At 37.5% G+C, this 18,548-nt stretch overlaps 2 protein-coding genes across 2 annotated transcripts; one reads left to right on the top strand and one right to left on the bottom strand.

The window, feature by feature from the left end:
- Positions 1-1,606: 1,606 nt before the first annotated feature.
- Positions 1,607-3,332, top strand: LOC111884123 (uncharacterized). Its single transcript, XM_023880447.3, has 6 exons — positions 1,607-1,875; positions 2,015-2,104; positions 2,200-2,354; positions 2,431-2,551; positions 2,647-2,837; positions 2,924-3,332. Exons 1-6 carry the CDS (start codon positions 1,768-1,770, stop codon positions 3,171-3,173), a joined length of 915 nt encoding a protein of 304 aa, XP_023736215.1. The 5' UTR covers positions 1,607-1,767; the 3' UTR covers positions 3,174-3,332.
- A 186-nt stretch (positions 3,333-3,518) lies between these two features.
- LOC111884122 (uncharacterized) lies at positions 3,519-6,572 on the bottom strand. The gene is made up of 6 exons (XM_023880446.3): positions 5,974-6,572; positions 5,327-5,401; positions 4,750-5,242; positions 4,286-4,671; positions 3,967-4,193; positions 3,519-3,890 (listed from the first exon to the last, which is right to left on the bottom strand). Exons 1-6 carry the CDS (start codon positions 6,529-6,531, stop codon positions 3,614-3,616), a joined length of 2,016 nt encoding a protein of 671 aa, XP_023736214.1. The 5' UTR covers positions 6,532-6,572; the 3' UTR covers positions 3,519-3,613.
- Between the last annotated feature and the right edge of the window lie 11,976 nt (positions 6,573-18,548).

Here is an 18,548-nt window from a genome sequence, read left to right as displayed (position 1 = left end):
CTTTCATATACCCTACGTAGGACAAAACCACCAACTTCCAATTCAACTTCAAATGGCCATAGCTTCTTTGTTTCAACTCTGTTTTTGGTGTTCTTTATATCCATAGAGAGCCCCGCAACCTTATCTAGTTGCTTTGGACTAAAACATATCGAACTAAAATTCTTAATTTATGCAAGAAACCTGAGATATCACCTTTCCAAATTTACTATTTGCTTCAAGGTACAAATCGAGGGATTTAGTTACTTAATCTAACATTACCAACATCTGAAAAGGCCTAAACCCTATTCATTTGAAGCCCAACACCATTACTTGATCAAAATTTGGTCTGACGTGTCGAAATTAAAACATTACTAAAACCAGGTGTTACAGATTTCATCATCTCCTGAGGTTTTATGTTGGAGATCCAAAAGAATTATCGGTTTTTTTGTACACCCCTGTGTTCTTGCCTTTGTTTTTATTTACTTATTATCATTTTATTGGTTATAACATTTTTACACATTTACTTGATTATATACTTAGTTTTACAATCACAATCTTACTAAAAAACTGAGATTTTATGTAATATTTTGGTTCTTTTTAAATATCTTAAGATTTGCTCTCTAAATTTGCATATTTCATGACTTTTACACTATTTTTGTCCCAATCTTGATATTTCAAAACAAATCAACATTATTAAACAATTTTCTGAATATCATAGTTTTCTTCCCTTGGGCACGACCAAGACCTTCGGCATATCTTAGTATTTCACAATTTAACATTTTATTCTAAACATCACACCACACTTACTAATTTGGTTATGAAATTAGTTTATCAATTTTTGATCAAAACAAGTAGATGTCGATAAACATGTATACATCATGGAACTCAGCTACTGGTTGACATGTATTACTTTCGAAATATATATGTACAAATACTTGTTAATTGGTCGCACAATGGGATGAGTAAAGCATATGCAAGCAATAACATATATTGTAATAAAGCATATACAACAAGGCGAGCAATGGTATTGAAATTCGTTACCTGAATCGGTACATCTTTTGTTATATATGAGACAATACTCGATACTCTAAAATCATGTAATTCAGGATTCGGTATCGTTGATACCGGTGCTAGTACCGAAAACCGATACTATGCCTAGTATCAGTAATGTTTGTTCTGTTCGCAGTATAGACTTTCCACTCAATTCGGTATTCTAGAATCTCGAATCGGATCCATCTTGTGTTCTTTCCTAATATACAACATATCGGTAGAAAGTAGTAACAAGGCATCCAATATATAATTATTTTTTTTAGAATAACGAGTTAGTATATGTATCAGATTGAACCCATAACCTTATTTTTTTCTTGTTAGCCAAATGGGTCAATCCAAACTTATGTAGGTAACAATACAAACGGATAAGGTGTGTATGAAGGGATATAAGCTAGTACTACTCTAATAAAGTAATAATAAGCATGAAAATACCTCTTTATCATGTAATGTTCTAAAAAATAGTCTAACTCCATCATTTCTAATCGCAAGCTAAATTTTGCACTTTTTTTTAGTCGTCTCCTCCTCATGCAATCAATCATGACCAAATCCACATTTATATGGTCTTCACGGGTAACCTCCTTTGCAGGTCTCCACACCACCTCAATCTTTCTTCCGTTCATTTTGTGATTATTTGGGGTCTAATATGATAATTCTAAACTCTATGGGCATAAATGAAAATTGAAAGGTGATCATATATTTTTATTGAAACCGAGAGGAAAATGATTTTGGCGGGAAGTGATGAGTTCGTCGGTGGTAGAGCCAGAATCGCCGGATCTGGTTTGTGAGCTCGATAATGTTCAAGGCATGGTTGATGCCCTCACCTCAGTCCGATGGAAGCGCTATCAGGTTCGTTTCTCTTTTCCGAAATTAGTAACAAGAGTTTTTTAATGGAAACCTAGGGTTTGGTCATATTCAGTTTAATCATCAAATTCAGGATTTTTGTATGGGGGATTGTGCTAATAGCTAGCTTTTTCTGATATATTAGGATGCAGTTCTGGAATTAAGCGAACATGGAATCGTACTGATTGTTGAGGATACTGGATGTCTTCAAGCAAAGGTTTATCTTCAACGAGAGGTATTATAACACGCCTAAATTTAAATCGAAAAACGTTCACACTTTATCAACACTTAACTTTAAAGTAACATCTGCTTGTTGATCTTCCATTGTAGCTTTTTGTTCGTTACGAATACAGTGCAAACGGGCGACCTAGGTTTGGAGTAAGCTTAGGGTTATTCGTGGATTGCCTCAACACATTTTGCATTCCTGGACACTCGAGCACAATTGAATTCCAATATCCAGGCCCTGATATGCAGCTTCTTCTCAAGTACATTTCGAACACCTTTTTTCTTTTCTTTGATGGATCTGTGGATAATCTCTGATGCTAACTTTTCTTGTCATAGATCTACTGATTCGTTAAGTGCTTGCACTTATGCCGAAATCAGAACTAGAATCCCTGACACAATTTCATGGGACTACAATTTTGAACCTGTTGGAAGCACTCCCATCAGTTTTACTGTTAAAGTAATAACCTAATGTCTCTCTCTAGCATATCATTTGTAGTAGTGATTCATGTTAAACTTTTTAAAAAAACTAAGTATCTGGTTTGAATTTTGAAGTCATCAGCATTGAAGGAAGCCATTGATGATCTTGAATGGCCCGGATCAAGCATCCAAATCACCCTGCAACCAACACCTCCATCAGTTACTTTTAAAGGCGAAGGCCATGGAGACTTACAGATAGACTTCATGTATTATGCAAACACAGATCTCCTTGTTGCATTCAACTGTGATCAAATTGTTTCTCACAGGCATGTATTTCTTTCTTTCTCTTATTACTATCACTGTCGTTGTCAGTGTCAGTTTATCAGTGTCTTGTAATGTTTTGACATTGTAGGTACAAGTACAAGTTTCTTCGTGCAACAACTTCTAACATACCGAGTAGTGTGATTAAAGATAATAGAGGAAGTAAGTTAACTATTGGGAGAGGAGGGATGTTAAAAGTTCAACATTTGGTGTCTGTTGTAAGGCCTTCTGGTTCTCACTCACATGTAGATTCTGGTGGGTATCAGCAGCCTAGTCGTATTGCTTATATTGAGTTTTTTGTGAAGCCGGAGGTTGTTGAAGACAATGTTAATGATTCCTAGAAATCAACAAAAGGTAATCTTAATCATTAACATGAGTTGTATGTTGTTGGAGGAGGTAAAGAGTGATTGTTTTAGTAGGGTGAAGTGGATATTTATTTATATACAATTTTGGACTTAATCGTTTAAGATGAATGGTGAACTTTTTTTTTTATGTATTTATTAACATTGTGCAAGAAACATCATCAATATCAACAAGTCAAAAAATCAAAACATGATTTGACAAACAATTGAACCCAAACTATATTACATTTACACTCACAAATATGTTTGATTTTTATTATTAAGAATATGGTATAAACTTTTTTTTTTTTGTCAAAATCCGTATAAAAGAATAGACTCAAAGACTTGTGTAGAACATATGAGAAATTAACAGACAAAATTTTCAGAAAACACAGACAATAGATGATTATGACCAATTTATTATTTGAGAAAATAATATGCTATCCTACTGTATGTTGTTTGCAACCCTTTGGCCCAAAGTGTTGTGAGCTGCGTCTCACCACCTTTCTGCACAGATAACAGTAATGCCCTTGGCATGACCAACAACATATGTGATTATTATTCCCAACTTTCCCATTAATCTGACCACATTGAGGGCAAGAATGTCCACGATCACCAAAAAGTTCAGCTTGAATTTGCCCCATCACTTGTCGTGGATTCATCTGTTCTTCCCATTGTCTAATTTCTTCTTGAGGGAAAAGCTCACAAGCTCCACCCCTACAACAATTAGTTCAATTCCATTTACATTTATAAGAGAGAGAGAGAGAGAGAGAGAGAGAGAGAGAGAGAGAACCTGAAATGATCATATCCATCAATGGCCTTATTACATCGATAACAAAAATACTTGCCACAATTTTGACACACCATTTTATTACACCCTTCAGTTTTTGAAATTGCCATTTTACACCCCGGACATTGTTTTGCATCACGAAGTATTTCCTTCACGCTCATAAGCTCCTGAATCATTTCCTGTTCACGTTTCCTTTGATCATCTTTCATTTGACACGAGCTTTGTCTCTCCTGCATCATAACATAACAGAATTTTCTTACTAAAAATTTCAATTTTGATTGATATTTGATACACAACAAAGTCTAAATCATTACAAATTTACCTGCAAGATTCGGAGCTTCATTTCGGGTGTAAGACATGTGATGCCAACATGGCGTTTCTCCCTACAAAGAGTGCAAAAGCTAAAGAAGCATTTGGAGCATTGAGCATGTTGATCTTCATCTTCTATGCAAGGTGTTTCACATCTTGGACAATAGACCACATCAGACATTGATTCGAGTGTTTTTTGTAATGTAAGTGATTCCCATTTTTCAAATTGTTCATCACCAAGTAAACGCTTTAAAAGGCCAGGTGGAATCATCCCTCCACATTTTGTAGTAGGGCAAGAAAGCTTGGTTACTGTGCCTTCTTGTATATGAATGTTCGCGTATGTTTTCATGCATTTTTCACAAAAGAAATGCTGACATGGCAATCTTATAAACTCGGTACCTATGAGAAATCAAGAAAGAAACAGAAATTCATAATTATGGTGTAAAATGTAAATATGTAATCCAAGTTAAAACTTACCAGCAAATTCGCTAAAGCAGATGCAACATTCATGAAAGTTTTTACGAAAATCTTCAACTCTTTGATTATCATTGTAACTCTTCAATGAAGGAATATCGACATCTGGAGAGACACATCCCGAAATTGCCCTTGGATCATTGTTGTATTGGACACCATATGGGCCAAGAATGATTTCTTTGTTAAAACCAAGATGAGAAAGAGCTGAACTATGCAACCATTCAGCCCATGAGTAGATAACTTCCTGCCCTTCTTGTTCTTTCCATATTGAATCCAAAATAGAACACAAACTGGAAATTTTTGAAGAGTTTAACCATTGTGTGGAGATTGTGAAATATGGAGGGAGATGTGTAGGGTATGATTTGGGTAATAAGCATGTTAGAACAATTGGGGGAAGATATTGGACTTCAAATGAGTAAGAAAAATCTTCTGAATTGTTGGAATTCAGTTTTGTGGAGATTGTTAGTTCTTCAGGAGTTTCAATGTAGACATGAATCTGCATAAGAACACATCAATATGTAGTTAGTTTCATATATTTCTTGTAAATTTGAATAAATTTTTGCAAAATTGTTATTGGCACCTGAAAAGATCGCAGCCCACTTTGCTTGTCAAGGATGAATATGTTCTCTCCATAGATAGATTCCATAGCCAGTATCTTCAGTTTGATAATTGACATAGAAAAGTTAGGGTTTGAATATAGATTTTTGAATCACAAGTTATAAACTGTGATTGACATGTTTTATGGTTTAGATTCCAAAATATGATGAAGGTATATTTCCGATTTTACCAAAATCACAAATGCTATGCTTTTCTGATTATTAAGGAATGCTCCAATTTAAACCAGGAATCTTGAATAATTGAATTAGTGAACGATTTCAACTGATAGATTACAGAAATATGACTCCAATTGATATGATGATGAAGGATTTCGATTGCAAATGAAAGAAACAAATAAGAACACCCCCATGTTATTGCTCGATACTTTATGAATATTAGTTGAGATGATGCTTAATGGGCTCAAGAGTTTACTAACAAGACGCATCTTGGATTATAACAAGCATTAATCTTGGCAATAAAGACTGTGGCATTGTGGCAATAATCCTACATCAAGTGAGATCAGTCTATAACCCTTAAAGGATAATCACAAACCAGTTTGAAAGATTAAGTCAATTAACTATTACGTCAATACCAATCAAACTTAATTACTGAAAACAATATAAAATTTACCTCATCCTCCTGTAATTGATCATTAATACTCAGTAATTCCTCTGATAAATCAGGTTCTTCACCAAACAATCTCAACCTTTCTAACCTTTTCACCACATCATCTTCGTCATCTTCTTGAACATCATCCTTATTTGCACCAAATCCCTCACTGGATTCCTTCTTCTTATTCTGTTCTTTCTCGTCTTGTAAAGACTCTGCTTTGCCTTTATTTCCATCTCTATCACCATCATCTTTCCCTTGTTGTGGGTGAAAATTCAATGACCCGAGTTCAGATTTGTTCTCAAATTGAGTTCCAGAACCTCGATTCCTTGATACCCACCTGGAGCTTCTAGGGTTCCGAGGTGATTTAGGGGTTTTACGAATGAAATCTGAGATGGGTTTTGCAGATGAAGAGGTGGAAGGTTCTGTTGATGATATTGGATCGGATAGAATCTCTTGATGGATGTTGTGATCATGAAGCGGTCTGAAAGTCCAATTTTCGTCGACATTCTTTTGGTGAGATTTTCCTCCTCTTCTGCCGCCTCTTCTCATCGTTGAAACCCCGCCGCCCGCCACCATCTCGGGTCGGCCTTTTATAGGTTCTCAGGGAGCCCATGCTCAACTTCGACCATTTTTTTTTTTAATTGAGTAAACTAACTGTTTTTTTTTAAAATATAGCTCATTTTTTTTTCCAGTAAAATAACAATAGTTTCCGGAACGAACTTATTTTGGACTTGTTTTCGGGTGTGTCGGCCTATTTCGTTGCCTTCGGAATGCCCATTTCAGGGTTTTCGTATGTGTTATGGATTGTAAATTTGAATTTCAAAATCCGGACCCTTAATTTCATTCTGGATCTTGCTCCGACTTTACACGTTTTCGATTTCAATTCCGATCTCCGACACGCAACTCCGGCATGGAAGATGACCACTACAACCCGGTTATTTTACGCGTACGTTCTTCACTCCAAAAACCTAGTTTGTTTGTTTGTATAATGTGATTATTCACCGAGAACTATTGTTTCATAATATGTAGAACACCTCCAAAATGAACTAAAAACATTTCAGAGTTTTAATTAAAGATGTCATTAGAGTAGGACCAACATAAAATTAGTTTAGATGTTTAAGTATTGTTAGTTTACATCGAAATGTAGTGTTCCAGAACATAAAATTTCATTCTGGAACACTCCAGAATGCGACAAACTGGTTCGAAACACAACGATCTGGTCTGGAACACGAGGAACTGGTCCGAGACACGAGGAACTAGTCCGGAACTGGTCCAAAATATTGGTCAGTTTTCGTTCAGGAGTTGGGTTACAACAACTTTTTTATTTGTGCAGCACGACAATGTTTTTTGATGCATCCATTTATACTATCTTGTAAACTCAAAATCGGCGGGGAAATTCTTGCAACATTGAAAGACAAACTAGCATGCAAGACTATGTTTCGGAATTCATGTTTTGGTTGGTGGTTAGACATTCCTAATATAGATGGGGATCCTTTACTCCTACATTATGTCTTTTGTCACAAAGTTATCACGGACCCTGAAACGAAGTAGAGGAAATGATTTTTGAGATTGGAGGTTACTAACTGTTTTTCAGGAAAAAAGAAATTTGTCTTGTCACCGTATTTCGTTTTGGAGATTATTTTCCTACGTCTGGTTCCGGCGCCGCCTTCCGTTCTCCTGCATTTCCTATGGTTGCGAGGAATGTCACCGTCAAATTAGATGATGTGAAGAAAGTGTTTAAGAATTCGATTAATGACTTATTAGGCGAGGATGTGGTATGTGTATGTCTCTTATATCTGTTAGAGAAGGGGTTCAATGGGGGGGGGTTGGTAAATAGTCTGTTTTAGAAGAGTATTTGGCTTTGACATCCGACTTTGATGAATTCAACATGCATCTTGTAACGACCCAATTTTCACGCCCAAAAATTTCATTTAAATTTAAGTGGTTTGAAAAACGTTTGTAGTGAAACATCATTCGATCATATCAATTCATAAAATATATCTCGTGTCTGAAAACCCAAAACATGAAAATAATAATAATGTCAGAGTATAATCCCATAACATCTCATAATGCGGAAACCAATGTGTGTATGATGTGCCGCTACCGCGCCAGCTCCTTCCCCTTCGCTAATGAGGTACCTGAAACCAAAACCGAAAACTGTAAGCACGAAGCTTATTGAGTTCCCCCATCGCACCACATACCATACAATCATATCACATACATATTGCCAGACATTTCTGGGGTGCCCGACCTACCCGTACGACCATTCTGGGGTGTCGTCCTACCCGTACGACCATTCTGGGGTGCCGACCTACCCATGCGGCCATTCTGGGGTGCCGTCTTACCCGTGTCAAGCCATTCTGGGGCGCTGACCTACCCATGTCGAGCCATTCTGGGGTGCTGACTACCCTTCGGTCCTAACAACCGAACCTCGGGGACTATTTCACCCTCTACTACTACTATCACATATATCATAGCGTAATCTATTGTCAGACATATCTGGGGTGTCCGACCTACCCTTCGGTCCTAACAACCGAATCTCGGGGACTTTTCCCCCTCCTACTGCCTCTATCTCATGTAACATATCATGCTAGCAGCTAAACATGTCATAACATACTGTTAGGCATATCTGGGGTGTCTAACCTACCCTTCGATCCTAACAACCGAACTCTATCACTATCACATACCATATCACGCTAGCATATAACATATTAGGTAATAACAACACAGGTGAATATCACAAAGACAAACATCTAGCATACGATCCCTACTGGTGGGCCGACATTGTGGCCGTAGACCCACCGCTACTGGAAGGTAACTCACCTCGTAGTAGCTGCTGAACTGTGCGGGAATCCTCTGACTGTCGCTACTGCTGCTCCGGAAATCCTCCGGCTATAATTCCCACAAAACACTTAGTCAGAAACTGACACCTACTCTTAGGGTAAAATGACCATTTTACCCCTGACCAAGTCAAAGTCAAAGTCAACTTCTAGTTGACCTGACTCGCCGAGTTGGCTCGCCAACTCGCCGAGCCCCTATCCTTCCATTAGACCTCATACCCGTCTCTACTCGTCGAGTTAGGCGATGACTCGTCGAGTTTTCCTTCTAAATAAACATCGACTGAATCCTCATCCGACTCGCCGAGTTGTATGAACAACTCGTCAAGTTCATCATCAACTGATACTCAGGTCCTGCCCTTGACTCGCCGAGTTGTATGAACAACTCGTCGAGTTCATCTTCATCCTTAAGAAGATTGCCTTGGACTCTCCGAGTCTGTTCATGCACTCACTGAGTCCTATGAATTTCCAGAACAATAGCTTAGTCTAGAACGTTGGGTCACCCCTTGGGACCCCTTTAAAACCTTTCCACACTCAACTAGGTCCTTATGACCCTCAACTGATATGGGACAGAACCTTGGACTCGCCGAGTTGGTCACAACCATTCACTGAATCTTCGCTTTCTGATGTACAACACTTGATCAAAATGTAGATCTATGCTTCTACAATCGATCTAGCACGTAAAGTTACAACCTTTACGTGCTTGCATGGGACTTTAAGCTCAAAAGGTCCTAAAACAAGATCTCACAATGCATGGGGCCTTCCTTGAGTGCAAAAGCCACTCCTTTCTGCCTTGTAACCCCTCAAAGGACCTAGATCCGAAACATCAACCTCAAACCATGCTTGCAATCATGGTTGGTGACCAAAATGGCTTAGAAAAGCCCTAAAACTCCACAAAATGGGATCTATCAAAAGAGAAAGCAAGGTATAGACTTTATACCTTATGAAGTCCGCAAATGATGCTCAAAACCGAATCCTTCTAGCCTCCTCTTGATCCTTCAATCTTTTCCTTCCTTCCTTGGATAACAAAAGCACGAAAATCACTCCAAAAGCCTTAGATTGCTTCAATAACGGCTAGTGTTTGCTATGGGGGTCTTCTGGGAGCAAATGGGACTAAGGAGGCCGAGTTAAGGTGTTTAAATAGGATGTAAATCCTCGGATTAGGGTTTTTGCCCAAACAAGGTCTACTCGCCGAGTCCGGGACTCGACTCGCCGAGTCCACAAATTAACTCTGCGCCTCATCCTGCTTCTACTCGGCGAGTTGGTCCTTCAACTCGCCGAGTCCAAGACCAAAAGCAAAATGTTAAAAGATTTAATAAAAAGATCACGTACCAAGAACCAGGTGCTACACATCTTGTCGTAAATTTATTACAAATTATAATTAAGGTTAATTAATTATTATTAGTAATAATTTTTAGAAATTTAATTGGGAATTTTTTTATGTCACAAATATCCATGGGGGATGGTAATTTGGGATCAGCTGTACTCACAGCTAATTACCATATTTAATAAGCTTGACAAACATATACATCTAGTGGAACCGAAAAAGAAACAACCTCAAAAAAATGACCTACACCCTAAACGACTTTTTATACGCTTTCAAGGTAAGTAAATCATTAACAATTTATTATTTCTTTTTGTTTGCTAACATTCCAAATGTCAACCCAAAATTTAGAAAGATTGGCTTTTAGTTAAATATTGACCAAAAAGGACAATTTGGCCATTTCTGAGAAAAGTTGAGAATATAAATTTGTAACTTCATGGAGATGGCCAATACAAGTTTAAGTCACTATAAGAAATTAGATGGGTGAGTTCTAGAGAAAGAATGCATGAAAAATGAATTTTTAGCCTAAAGGGTAAATTTGATATTTTTATGCTTTTTAGGCCAACTTCATGACTTAATAGATTAAAACTCGTATCAAGTCAATGAGACATGACTTAAAAAACATGTAGAATACTAGATTATGTTCGTAGCTTTGTGTGGATATAAATAGCATTGAAAACGGATAAGAAACAAAGAAGTTATATGTGTTTGAAGTTAGGAAAAAATGCCCCAAAGTTGGAATGGAATCAACTATGTACTTTGCTGATTCCTAGAGATCACGACGTGACGACGCACAGAAAACACATTATAATATGTTTTAAGAGCTTATTTTGATCATTCTTCATGGGGGATCGATTAGGAGCTGAGATGGGGGCGATTTTTCTGCCAAAATGATGCCAAGACAAGCTAGAGATGGCGAATTGCAAGGAATTTAATCCTCTCTCCATTAAGATAAATATGTATCCCTATGTTCATGCTTTAAACTTTAATGGTGAGATTTTTAGTTTGATTAAACTGTTTGAATTAATCGACTTATAGCTTGATTTTTATGCTATTGGGAGTATTTAAAACCTTTAAACAAACTTTGTATGTGATTTCTAAGGTGGAATCCATTATGGATAGTTAGGGTTTCAAACCCTAACTAGTTAAAGATATGATATGATAGAATTGAGCCTAGGAATCAATGAATTGAGTCGTATACGAGCTTAATTTGTGAAGAATGATTGAATTTGAGATAGAAAGTTTGTATGTCAAATTATGATCAAATGAGTGATCATTTAGATGTAGATAATGATTAAGTTCTTAATGAGTTAAGATAAGTTCTAAGGAAGTTGATATGTTGTATGAATAAGTGTAACGACCCAATTTTTCACATCCAAAAATTTTGTTTTAAAAACATTACTTTAGAAAATATTAATAACTAAAAACATCGTTTGATCAACCACAACATAAAGTGAACCATGTCTAAAAAAAACAAATCATACAACTAATCAAAATATCAGAGTATCAATCCTAGTGAAGCTCGTAGCTGCGGAAACAAGGGAGTGTGTGTGTGTGACATGCTACTACCGCGCCGGCTCCTTTCCCCTAGCTGAGGAGGTACCTGAAACCAAAACTGAAATTGTAAGCACAAAGCTTAGTGAGTTCCCCCATAATACCCCATACCATACAACATATAACAACCAATGTTCAGCTAGGAGTTACGGGCCTTGCCCACACTCGGGAAGATACGGGCCCTGCCCACACTTCGCTAGTCGGGAGATACGGGCCTCGCCCACACTTGTGAAGATACGGGCCCTGCCCACACTTCGCTATCTGGGAGATACGGGCCTAGCCCACACTCCAACTTCGGAGAGATACGGGCCCTGCCCACACTCAACCGCTAACCCATAACATACAAGTATCACGCGGACAACAAGTATAAGCAACTCTATCATATTAACACATATATCATACTTGACTAAACCCAGAGATACGGGCTCGGCCCACACTCTAGTACTAGCATCTCGTCTACACGGGTCGACCTTGGTGCCTTAGACCCGTTCCTACTGGAAAGGAAACTCACCTCGAATAGCTGCTGGTCTGTGTGGGAATTGATCACCTACTACTGCTGTTGCTGCTCCGGAAACCCTCCGGCTGCAATTCCCACAATATACTCAATCAAACATTGCTCGCTGACCTTTGGGTAAAATGACCATTTTACCCCTGACCTTGCCCTAAGCCAAAGCCAGATTCAACTTTCAGTTGACCCCACTCGCCGAGTTGGCTTTCCAACTCGCCGAGTCCCTACCCAAACGACTGCCCTGAAACCCGATCCTACCCGTCGAGTTAGGCGACGACTCGACGGGTCCACCTTCTTAACCAATATTCAAGTCCTTCATTCTACTCGCCGAGTTGTATGAACAACTCGCCGAGTTCATCTTCATCCGAAGAACACTTATGCTAAGACTCGCCAAGTTGTATGAACAACTCGCCGAGTCTGTTCTTGATCTAAGGAGATTGCCTAGAACTCGCCGAGTCAGGGCATTGACTCGCCGAGTACCTCCATGGATGAGTTAAGCTTCCGACTCACTGAGTCACACCCCGTGACTCACTGCTCACTCGACACTACGAAAGGGGGACAAACTCGGAGACTCGCGAACAGACTCGCCGAGTCATATGAACGACTCGCCGAGTCGTTGCCATGCACCTACTGAATACACGGATTTGCTCGATTCCAGTCCATGCCATTCATAGATCGAGACTTCTAGGACACTAATCACATGTAAAGTTTCCAACTTTACGTGTGGATATTCACCAATATGGATTTTAGGGCTCAAAATGTCTCAAAAGGGTAGATCTAGGGCTAACAAGCAACATGGGGCCATAAAGCTAATAGATCTGAGCTCCTGGAGCTCAATCTTGCCTAGATCCAGAGGCCAAACATCTTATTACGACATACAATGCACATACAAGCTTGGGGATTTGACCAAGAAGGACCCAAATGAAGTTTTAAGCATAGAATCAAGGGGAAAACGGGTTATACCTCAAAGGAACTGCTGGAAGAACACAAATAATGCCTGGATGGCTTCCCTTCTTCTGGATCTACTTCCTTCCTCCTTCCAAACCTTCAAAAACACACACACTAACCTCAAACTCTCAAAGAATAGCTTAGAACGAGAGATACAGGGCTTTAAGGGTCAATGGGGGCCGGCTTGGGGCTGATAAGTCCTTTTAATAGGGTGCAAACCCCTGAAACTTAGGGTTTCATCCAACAGCTATGACTCGCCGAGTCCAGGATATGGACTCGCCGAGTCGCCAACTTAAACGTGTCCTGGGTCCCGCATCCACTCGGCGAGTCGGACCTATGACTCGCCGAGTCGAAGGCTAAAAGAAAGGAAATACTCAGATAACATTTACGTACCAGGAACCGGGTGCTACAATAAGCTTAAGAGCGAAACATGGATCAAGAAACATCAATTTACAAAAGGAGCCAAAGTGGGACAGTTACTGTTCACTAACTGATATGGTAAGTTATCACTCTCACTCTTTCTTTATGATTGCTATATGTTTGATTATATATATTTATATATGTATGTATGAGAACCTTGATGCACGAAGCGAATGCCATAAAGTTGTGAGATGATGATAGAGCATGAAAATACATAGAGATCATGCATCATAGCATGTATATGTGTATTAGGAGTATATATATATATATATATATATATATATATATATATATATATATATATATACACACACACACACACGATATTCCTAGAGACATGTAGCAGTGCATGTAATGAGTATAATTCCTTCGGGAACATGAGTATATTTGCTTTGGGAATGAGACTGATATTCCTTCGGGAACATGAGTATGTTTCCTTTGGGAATGAGACTGATATTCCTTCGGGAACATGAGTATATTTCCTTCAGGAATGAGATTGATATTCCTTTGGTAACATGAGTATGTTTACTTGGGAATGAGATTGATATTCCTTTAGGAATATGAGTATAGTTCCTTCAGGAATGATATTAAGATTCCTATGATTATATTACATTCAAGGATGAGATTGAGATTCCTTCTATAACATTAGTATATTTCCTTTGGGAATGAGATCTAGGTTCTTCCGAGACAAGAGTATGAGACTACATAGAGATGATGTATACAAAGTATATGAGATTAAGAAGAGCTTAGATATACAGAGTATACAAGACCTAGTAGGATGATATACATGGAGTATGATATTGAGTAGTGATGGGATATAACAAAGTATGTGAGGCTGAGTAGAGATGAGATATACCAAGAGTATGAGATTGAGTGGAGATTGAATATATTAAAGTATACCAGAGTGAGTAGAGATGAAATATACATAGAATATGAGATTGAGTAGAGATGAGATATAGATATACAAAGAGTATGAGATAAGTAGAGATTAGATATACATAGTATACGACTCGGAGTAGAAATGAGATATATAAAGAGTATGAGATTAAGTTGAAATGAGATATACAGAGTATATGAAACTGAGTAGAGATGAGATATAACATGGTATATAAGAAAAAGCAGAGGTGAGACATACCAAAGCATATGAGAAAGAGTAAAGGCAAGATTTAACAGAGTATAAGAGACAGAGAAAAGATGATATATGTCAGAGTATGAAGGACTGCCTAATATTGATATAAATTCGAGTATAAGGAATAGAGCAATGATGAGATATAACAGAGTATAGGAGATAGAGTAGAGAAGAGATAGAGTTATGATATTTGCAATGATGAGATGATTTGGAGAAGTAACTATAAGGACGAGTATGAAAGAAGAGAAAGATAAGAAAAGATAGAAAGAATAACTCACCAGAAACGTTGTGTGTGATACGACATATACGTTTATGTTTCACATGTTTAGGTTCATATGTGAGTAGTCGTTGTACCAAATGAGAAGACAGAAGCACAAGATCAAGATTTAAATAGTATGATGTTATTATTGTATTCTTCATTTTATATAAATAGATAGATTTATAATGTGCTCACTCAATTTACCCTGGGATGTAAAAGTTTTAAATTTTGAGTATATTTTCCGCATTTGTAAATAGAATCTTTATAATTTCATATATTGGAGGTTATGAGATCAAGGGTGTCACACTAATAAATGATTTTTTTTTCAGATATGGATTCTTGATACTTTTCCTGTGAACGGTTTGTTTGGTACCCGACAAGAGAATGTGATCCCTTGGGCTATTGCATGGTCGAAACTGATTCCTTTTACAAAAGACTCAATGCAACCATTTTATAAAGTGACGATGTATGGTTACTTATATGAAGGTTTGTGTCAATCAGATACACTTCAAGTATAACAAACAAGAACAAAATTACCAAGCAATTAAAGAACAGAAAAGTAAATAACACAGAGGATTCACCAGATTTTCTTTCAACAAGAAAAGGGTTGTTTTCAACAAGAAAACGAGGTTGTCAAAAAGACGGTCACCAAGACGATAATGTTAGGGTTTCGCCCCAATGTTAAATATATACTAATCTATACAAGTATATCCCTTGATTGAAGGGATTGTATCTAATCTATACTATGAACCTATCTTCATAACAAAAATATCAGATTTGATATCTATTCTATACTTATCTGTATCATTACCTAATATACAAAGGTTACATAGAATAACTATCTAGACGTTGATACTGATAGACATGAGACGCTGACACTGATGCAGATCTTGACGCTGGTGTTGGCGTATAGAATGTAGAGTGTTTGACTCATCAGATCATAATGTGTGACCTTACAGTATCCCCCTATATGATGATGTCAAAACTAATCTCAACGAATCCTTTAGCTTGTGCTCCCCCTGAGAGTAAGATTGAAAATTTAAGTTCTTCAGCTTTAACGATGCTCCCCTAACAAGGAAGCCTTCCTCTTTCGAGGATTAAGTTGATCATTATCAGACTCAATGTCACTATTAGTTCCTTGAGGAATCTCCCCCTCAAAGTATGAATCAAGGTAGACAACATTTAAAGGGACAATATGAACAACAATTGGTGGCATGAATACTAGATCAAGAAACCTTTCATAGTCATCAATTTCTGATTGATCACAAGTGTCTGGAATGGGTTGATTATCAGTTGTTGCATCAACGTCTGGGATGTTAGCAACAACACTTTCCTTTTTGAAAATCAGCTTCAACCTTTTGAAAACCACCATTTGCATTTATTGAGCATATCTCTTGACTATTCTCCCCCTTTTTGGCAGCATCATATTAGGGAGGAGAACTAGATGGTAGAGGAAGATTTGTAGATGATGGAAGTAAACTTGATGATGAGGGTGGAGGTGGATTTGATGATGGTGGTGGATGAGGAGGAGAATTATCACCAGGAGGATTTGGTGGGGTGTCATGAATAACCATATCATCAATATCATCATCACCTCAAGCCATAAATCTCTTCATATTAGCCGCATCATGTTCAACTTTAGACAATCTTTCTCCCAGAGATTGAGTTATTTTCACTAGTAGAGAAAGTTGGGAGAGTATAGTTGTTTCAAAGTTAGAGCTTGATTCCCCCTAATAAATAGTAGCAGTCTAAATAGGTGTTGACATAAGAGGAACATTCTCAGCTTGAGAAGGAAACATTGGGCTTGGCGAGATCTCATCTCAATAGTAACTCCATATTGACCATCTCCAATGGTTCCAATAATGGTTTGAGCATCAAAATCAATAGAGCATGAATAGTAGATCTCACATACTTGTTTATGGTAGAATGGATCTGGTAAGTGCAGAAGGCATATCGAAGAGATATTTGATTTATGAGTTTACGAACTGCTTTGGGATGTCATCAGAGAATGCCACATTGTTTACTTGAATGATGATGGGAGAATTAGGGTCATGCGTGCCTTTTACAACATTAGTATTGGGGGCAAACTCGTAGAGAGGCTTTGACATGGTGAGAGCTTTAAGGAAGATGAAGGCTGAGAGAGCCTTTTTCGAGAGAGAAAGTCAATTGCTTGAATAGTTTGTAAAAGTGACCTACGGCGGAGAATTCCCAATTTATACCAAAAAGTTTCTTCCCTTTTATGTAATCATGATTAAAGAGATTTGCGTCGTAAAAATTTAATATCTAAAGATATTGATAGACCTTTTAATCTTCATCCAAAGAGTTACCGTTTAGATAGGGAAATACCATCAGTAAGATATAGCATCAACGACAACGGTCATCAGCAGAAGCATTCAACGTATCAAAATTACACTTTGTAAATCAGTAAGTTTGTGATGTCTCCTGATAGGGTGGGCTTAAACTACCTTTCATTGACATAGTATTGCGATATCTCATTAGCATGTGGTTTCATTGATGAGATACTTGGAGAGATTTTGTCACATACAACATCATGCTTTTAGGGACGATGATTTGTCAAATGTTACGTACTTGGCTTATGAATTGACACCGTCAAATCCTTTTTTTTAAAACTGGTACAAAATAATAGTATGCAAAATATAAGAATACAAACAAAAGAGTTAGTCAAACAAGGAAATATTCTAAAAGCGATATTTTTGCAGATTTTTCAGAAGCATGATAAAGACTCGATCCATCAAATCTTTTGAATTGAATGGCCATAAATGAACTTCCATTTTCCAAGATATCTACTCCTTGACACTATCTATAAAAGGGAGCAAACAAGACCAACCACATCAAACAGAAACACAATTCATAGTAAACAAAGATAGAGAACGCATTTAATTGTTGAGGTTTTACAGAGGATCCAACAAGTTAAGAGGATCTAATCTTTGTAACCTTTTAGTTATGAGAGTCAACAATACAAGACTCGAAGGTTCCACTCGTTATGATCCTTGAAAGAAGTGAATATGGGACCACTGTCTTGTTGAAGACGTCTCTAGATTTCTGAGGGGAGTTAGTGTTGCAGTGAGAGAATATATAAAAATAGATATGCCATGTTACCTAACTTTGCCTCATTCCATTTCAACAGAGAAATGTTATTCAAGAATGAAGAGATATGTGCTCTAGAAGAACACTTAGTGGCACAGTTCTCTCATATCTGGTCACATCAACATGATGCAACCAGTCAATCAGTGTGAGCATCAACATCAGGGAGAGAGTGGTTGGTGCTGAAGAAAAGATGCAGATCTAGCTTCAACTAGCTCTACTAGGAAGGTGTTGCATTCAAGGAATAACATGTTGATCCTTTCAAAAGAAATAAATCAGTTTAGGTCACTATTGAGAGATAGGAACATGCATAGACAAATGTTAGTAGAATAATGTACAATGTATACTTCTTTGATAAAAATAAAAGTTAAAAATAATATTTTTAAGCAAAAAGTCATTGAAAATTGAAATTCTATCAGCTTATGTTCAGAAATTTAAAAGTATCAAAGCATAAAGTAAAAACAAATAAAGTAACATTGTCTAAACAAGCAAAATCAAACCAAATAAAT

This window comes from Lactuca sativa, chromosome 3 (assembly GCF_002870075.4).
Source record: "Lactuca sativa cultivar Salinas chromosome 3, Lsat_Salinas_v11, whole genome shotgun sequence".
NCBI lineage: Eukaryota > Viridiplantae > Streptophyta > Magnoliopsida > Asterales > Asteraceae > Lactuca > Lactuca sativa.
This window is presented reverse-complemented; position numbering and strand designations above follow the sequence as displayed.

Coding starts and splice junctions, on each gene's coding strand:
- LOC111884122 (XM_023880446.3), bottom strand. CDS start 6,531: ATGGTGGCGGGCGGCGGGGTTTCAACGATGAGAAGAGGCGGCAGAAGA. Junction 5,243..5,326: donor GTGGGCTGCGATCTTTTCAG/GTGCCAATAACA, acceptor GTTCTTATGCAG/ATTCATGTCTACATTGAAAC. Junction 4,672..4,749: donor CTGCTTTAGCGAATTTGCTG/GTAAGTTTTAAC, acceptor GATTTCTCATAG/GTACCGAGTTTATAAGATTG.
- LOC111884123 (XM_023880447.3), top strand. CDS start 1,768: ATGAGTTCGTCGGTGGTAGAGCCAGAATCGCCGGATCTGGTTTGTGAG. Junction 1,876..2,014: donor TCCGATGGAAGCGCTATCAG/GTTCGTTTCTCT, acceptor CTGATATATTAG/GATGCAGTTCTGGAATTAAG. Junction 2,552..2,646: donor CCATCAGTTTTACTGTTAAA/GTAATAACCTAA, acceptor TGAATTTTGAAG/TCATCAGCATTGAAGGAAGC.